The following is a 6,781-nucleotide window of genomic DNA, read 5'->3' on the forward strand; positions in this document are numbered from 1 at the left end:
CTTTGAATACATGGATTGGTTGGTTGAATCAGAATCTTACAAAGGGGCTGAATCTTATTGTTACCCAAGCTGACTTGGAAATTAATTTCTCCCTGGCCATATCCATTGGATATTCAAAAGCCTGAGGAGTCTGGGAGAATAAATGAGGCTGTAGATTGCTTTTACAACCCAAGACATTTCATAGATTGATCTGCTGCCGACAAAGTGGAGAGTTCTTTATATTCATGGCCAGTTGTCTCAAATGTTGCAAGGAAGTACAGCAGTGACTATGGATGTATAACCATGGTCTGTCACCAAGATTCTCCAGTGGTTTTTAGTATTGTACGTTATGCATTAGCTTAATTGAGTGCGGTCCTATAAAACTAGTGTAGACTCATGAGTTTCTTCATTAGCTTGAACAGAAATGGTGGGTGAAATTGGAATACTTCTCTAATACAAGCTGAACTCTGGTGTGCTTTACTAGACTGGGGCATTTTCTTTCTTCTATGACTTTGGTTTATGTGAGTAAGATGAAAAAAATTTTGTGACTGAAATACACATATCTGGCTCATAACTGCTGCTTGTGGTTGAAATATTCATAGAATCAATGAGTCAGAAGGGACCTAGACAGATCATCTAGTCCGACCCCCTGCCATGGGCAGGAAGGAGCACTGGGGGTGCCTGCTAGTGGCCCCGATAAGGTTGTAGGCAACCACAAGGTCCCCCCTCAGTCTCCTCTTGCGGAGACTGAAGAGATTCAGGTCCCTCAGCCTCTCCTCATGGGGCTGGCCACGGAGGCCCTCAACCATACGAGTGGCCCTCCTCTGGACCCTCTCCAGGTTCTCCATGTCCTTCTTGAAGTGCGGCCCCCAGAACTGGACACAGTACTCCAGCTGTGGCCTGACCAGCGCCGCATAGAGGGGGAGCAAGACCTCTCTGGACCTGTTAGTGATGCCCCTGTTAATGCATGACAGGGTGCGGTTGGCTCTGCCTATTGCTTCATCGCATTGGTGACTCATATTCATCCTGGAGTCAGTCCTGACTCCAAGATCCCTCTCTGCCTCTGTGCTGCTGAGAGGGTCAGCCCCTAACCTATAACCATAATGCTGGTTCCCTCTCCCCAGGTGCAGTACCCTGCACTTGTCCTTGTTGAACTGCATCCTGTTCAGATCCACCCACTTCTCTAACCTATCCAGGTCTGCCTGGATGCAGTCTCTGCCTACCGGTGTATTCACTTTACCCCACAGCTTGGTGTCATCAGCGAACTTGAACAGGGTGCTCTCCACACCCTCGTCCAGGTCGCTAATGAAGATATTGAACAGCACCAGCCCAAGGACTGAGCCCTGGGGGACTCTGCTGCCCACACCCTCCCAGGTCAACATCGACCTGTCCACCACCACCCTCTGGGTGCGCCCCTGGAGCCAGTTTGCCACCCATGTGACTGTGCATTTGTCAATGCTGCAGTCCCTCAGCTTGCCACCAGAATTGGGTGGGACACTGTGTCGAAGGCCTTCTGGAAGTCCAAGAAGATGACATCGACTTCCTCCTTCCCATCCAAGCTCTTTGTTACCTGGTCATAGAAAGGGACCAGGTTAGTCAGGCAGGATCGGCCTTGCACAAACCCATGCTGGTTACCCCTCAACATCGCTTATGATTATGTATGAAAATATGCAAGGCATGGAGGAATCTCTTTTGAGACGCAAAGGCATCTTGTAAGGATATGGTAGGACTTTTCAGTTTAACATAAATTATTTTCAGGGAGTAGTAGATTTCTAGGCCAGGAGTCTGCAACATATGGCACTCAGAGTGGCAGGGGCTTGCATGTAGTGGGGAAGCTTTGCATGCAGTGTGGTCAGGCTGTGAGGAGGGGCTTTGCATGTGCCATGCCATAGGTGGGTGGTGGTAGGAGAGGGGTCCTTGCCCACGTGGCAGGGAGAAGTAGAAGTAGAAGTAGAAGTGGCAGTAGCAGTGGGAGTGGCAGCAGCAGTTCAGGTCAGAAGCACTGCCCTCTCCAGGACCTGAGCTAGGGTGATCTGGCCCATGGTTCCAAAACCTCACTGAGTATGACTGGATGAGAAATCTGGAAATGTCCTGTTGGTGAGTCTAACCTCACTTGTTTGTATATAGATGAGTCCAAATTTGTGGGTTCTTTGGAGACAGATTGTAATTTGTTTAATTTTGGAAATACAAAATAACCTCTTTGCCCAAGGTATTTGGCAGATGGTTCATTTGCCCTTTTGGTCTGGTTCAAATATTTAGGTAATGAGAAAGCAAAAGTGCCATCACCATGTATTTGTTTTCTGATTTATTGAATAGGCAGCCTTGTTTGCAGTCCTTATGCAAGTGCCAAGGACTAAATTGGTATCAATAACCAAGGGTAGCCCTTTCAAATTAGGGTTGAAACATATCAACAGAAATGTTGTACTATTGCTAAGTATGTTGCCTGTGGGAGGCAGACCACATGACTTTTGACTGCCAGTATGGCACCCTTCACAACATGTAATTAGTCAATTAAAAATGGAGGTAAGACACATTACTTGTTTTAAGGTTATTTTTGTCTAATCTGTCAATTGATGCTACATTGTAGGTGTTATTATATCTCTCTTAAAATATGCAAGTGCTATCATGCACAAAAAGTGAAATAATTCACTAGCTATCTCAAATGTAAAATTTAGCAAGAGATTTGGTTTAAAATAATTTTTTCTTCCATAGATACCTCATGATTTTGTATATACAATATAATTTACAGCTGAGTGGATGTAGAGTAGTAATTGTTTTTTAAGAACATATTTAAAGAATATTTAAGGTAGGGAATGCACATGGTGAAGAAACCCAAACAACCTCAACTCTCTATCTAGTAATAATGTGCAATAATAATGATAAAGTTCTGGAAAGTAGATTTTTCAGTGAAAGATACCATAGAACTGTAAATATAAAATCTTTGGAAGATGGTAATTGGGTGTTTAAGTATATGGACTGACCAAAAAAACCCTGTTACCTGAAATGTGCAAGTATCTGTTTTAAGCCAGTTGGACATTCTTTCAATTTGCATGCATCTCAAATTGTACATAGCACTAAAATTCTGTCTTGGTGGGTTTTGTAAGTACGAGGCATATATTTTCCAAAAATGCCAGAAATGTTTATACTTATAATAACTGTATTTGCTTGCATACAAAACACATTTTTTCGCCAAAATCAGCTGCTGGAAATTGGAGTGTGGGTTGGAATCAAGAAAATACAGTTTCTGCCACTTAAGACTGCCAGGAGAAAGTGAAAGTAAATTTTAAGGTGCTCCATGCAGGGCTGCCTAGCTGTTAGCTGTGGACACTTTCTTTTTTGTCCCCAGCAGAAGCTCTCAAGGAAAGATCTTTTATTTTTTCATTGTGTCTTTCAAAAACAAGGTAGGTATTTTATTTTGGGGTGTGTTGTATATGATCAAACACAACAGCTAGCATTTACAGTTAGTCTATTTCTGATGCATTTTATGCAGTAAATTTTATTGTAATTATGCAATGATGAGCAATCTTAGAGTTTGGAGTTTTATTTATTTTGCTTTTACCTGAGCCTCCCATGTGACTAGTCTTATATTTGCTTGCATGTTTTTATAATGGGGACCACATAATTACATATATGTTGTTAGATCATATGAATTAGTGTTACTATATTCAAGGAAAAGCAAGGATTGTAAAATCTCACCTTGAGTATGCTGTTTCAAGGTTTTGGTGTTGAAAAACAGTTGAAAGATTAATGCTTTTTACAGGTACTTAATAGTAAAAATATTTTTTCGTTTTTAATTTATAGTCACTCTTGGAAGCCCATGATATTGTAGCATCAAAGTGTTATGATTCCCCTCCTTCTAGCCCAGAAATGAATAATTCTTCAGCAAATAACCAAATAGTACCAGTAGATGCCATTCGTATACTTGGTATTCACAAAAGAGCAGGGGAGCCACTGGTGAGTAAGTAACTGTAAATAAGTACTCCTGTCTTTCATGTCAGTTAAAGTTTTAGACAATTTGTTTGAATCACTTGCTAGAGTGTGACAGTTGCTTTGGGTACATTCTCTTGCCAGGAAGGCTTCCCTTTTGCTCCTTTTTGCACCTTGTACCTGACAGCAGAGGGACTGTCTACAGGTGATGCCACTGTCGGCATCAGCTGGAAGCAGTGGTGTCATAGAAACAGCCCCCAGCCATCTGCAGGGATGATGAGGCATGCTCTCCTCACTCTTGCCACCTCCACAGACAGCTGGGGGCTATGCTTGACAGCTTCTAGTGCCCTGCTCCACTGAACAGCTGTTGAACAGCTGATTGACTGCCAAACAGCGGATTGGCCACCATGGCCAGCGTAGCTGCACCTTTGCTTACCATGGTGGCTGTTAGCTCCACCCTGCTAATCAGCTGAACAAGACAGCTCTACTCCTTGCAAGCTGTCAGGGAGCCAGGCACTCTGCCTCCCTTCCTCCACTGGAGCGCTGTTTTTTTTATATTGCTATGTGTAGCTGTGCATACATTACGTGCAGCACTATAAGAAAATAGTGCTACAAAGAAGTTCCTGTTTTAGACAGGAACTTTGTGCAGTGAGTCTGCCATTTTATAATGCTACGAACAGCCTGAACATGTGAATGTAACTTTTATAGCACTATAAGGTGTGTATAGCCCTATAAAAGTTACTTGTGTCTAAGGCCTAAGAGAAAAGTATTTTGAATATATTGAATATCCTTTACTGTTTTTGCTCCTACTTTTTAGTCATTTGATCCTTTATAATTGTATTGTGTAATATCAGATAGAAATATTAATCAAGCTAGAGATGCTGTAGTAGTAGACACCTGTTTGCAAACATAACTATTCTACATACTTCTCTCTTAAAGGGTAAATGATAACCTAATAGCTAGGTAGGGTGGTATGCTAGTGTAATTAATATGAAGAGACCTGTTTGGCCTTAAGAAATGAGAAAACTTAGTTCATTTACATCATGCTGAAGTGCCAGTACCCTGGATGAAGAGCACATGCTGCTTTTTTCTTTTACTTGATGTGTTGTCAATATGTTAGCAACTTACTGTGGACACTATTGAAGTTAACATTATACTTAAGTAAGTGGGGATATCTCAGTAAACTGTGATGTAACTGTAGGTAAATAGCAAAATGATAAATGCAAACAAACTCATGGTATCATTCAATATTTCCTTTAGGGGGTTACATTTAGGGTAGAAAATAATGATCTGGTTATAGCACGAATCCTTCATGGTGGAATGATAGATCGACAAGGTCTTCTGCATGTAGGTGACATCATTAAAGAGGTCAATGGCCATGAAGTTGGAAATAATCCAAAAGAATTGCAAGAACTACTGAAAACTATTAGTGGTAGTGTCACACTGAAAATCCTGCCCAGCTATAGAGATACTATTATTCCTCAACAGGTCAGTAACACATTTTCTGTATTTTTTGTAGAAAACTTTTTCATTGATGTTGTTCCTGAGGTATATGACTATTGTAATGAAGAGTTAACAAAAGGGTTTACTTTTTTGGTTTGCTTGCTTTGCACCTTTGATAGCAGTCTGAATATAATCATTTAATTTTTTTATTCTATAGTTTATCACTTCCATCTATTTGTGTAGTCTTTCACACATCGGAGAGAAGTCCCCCTTTTTCTTAAAGAGAAAATAATACGTAATTGTAAAACAGCAAAGTTTAGAAGCAACAGCTGAAGCATGTATATATCTGTAACTACCATGTTTACTCAAATATAAGACAAGTGGCCCTCCACCTCCATCAGCATGGGGGGGAAAAGTCTCATCTTTATATTTGCATATAAAGCAGAAAGGGGAGCAGGCAGCTGCTGTGTCAGGGCTAGAACTTGGGTCAGGGCTACAATCGGACCTACAGCAGCCTTCTTCCCCCACCCCTCTACTTCCCCTGTTCAGCCTCTGTTCCCCCACCCCCTTTCTCTCAGTCACAGCTCAGCTCCAACTCATGCTAGGGTCTTCTTGGGCACAGAGCGCATGGAAACTCCTTCCCCTGCCTGGCCAATCAGTAGCACTGGTGCTAGTGCGTGGCCATTCAGGGGCTGAGTTTCCACGTGCATTGCTCTGTGATGGAGCAGCCTGACCTCATGGTAAGAAGGGAGGGGAAGAGGTAAAGACTAGGGAGTTGGGGGAAGAAGATGCAGAAACTGGGGGGAGCAGAGGGGAAGAGGCAGAATTAGTGGTGGGAGGGACAGAGGCTATGGTGGGAGGGACAGGTGTCAGGGAGGTCAGGAAGGCTACAGAGGGGAGAAGTGGTTGGGGCAGAGAGCAAGGGGACCATGTGACACCTCCCCCCACTCTCCCCTGCCAGCCACTGCTTTCCCTGATATAGCATTGGTCAGGGGAGGCGGATTCCAGACAACCCTCCAATTCTTAGATTCTGTGCTTGGAAAATTATAACAAATTTATAAATGTTCCAAATATAGAATCTAGTTATTGGGGGGTCATCTTATATTCTGGGTCATCTTCTGTTTGAGTAAATATGGTATCTTTAAGTGATCGGATTTCAACTTGTGCATTTTTTTTCTCTTAAAAATATTAGACATAAAATATATGGTGTAACAGATTTTTGTATGTTCCCATCATATGTCCTCTTTTAATCCCTTTTACCACTTCATAATCTGTAAAGATTTAGACTTTTAAGACATAGTTCTGATTAACAGTGGAGTAGGTTCACTACTTCCTCGTGAGTTCGTAGCTGGTTTTGTATTAACAGTGGAGTAGGTTCACTACTTCCTCATGAGTTCGTAGCTGGTTTTGTATTAACAGTGGAGTAGGTTCA

At 42.1% G+C, this 6,781-nt stretch overlaps 1 protein-coding gene across 5 annotated transcripts in view; it reads left to right on the plus strand.

Annotated features, from left to right (window-relative positions):
* Positions 1 to 6,781, plus strand: part of MPP6 (membrane palmitoylated protein 6) — a 98,271-nt gene that overhangs the window by 72,347 nt on the left and 19,143 nt on the right. For all 5 annotated transcript variants that reach the window (XM_019534720.1, XM_019534727.1, XM_019534712.1 and 2 more), the window contains exons 4-5: positions 3,781 to 3,933; positions 5,167 to 5,394. In XM_019534720.1, the coding sequence (XP_019390265.1) occupies positions 3,781 to 3,933; positions 5,167 to 5,394 (381 nt within the window). The remainder of the gene's footprint in view (positions 1 to 3,780; positions 3,934 to 5,166; positions 5,395 to 6,781) is intronic.

Source organism: Crocodylus porosus, unplaced genomic scaffold, assembly GCF_001723895.1.
Source record: "Crocodylus porosus isolate Cpor-Errol unplaced genomic scaffold, CroPor_comp1, whole genome shotgun sequence".
NCBI lineage: Eukaryota > Metazoa > Chordata > Crocodylia > Crocodylidae > Crocodylus > Crocodylus porosus.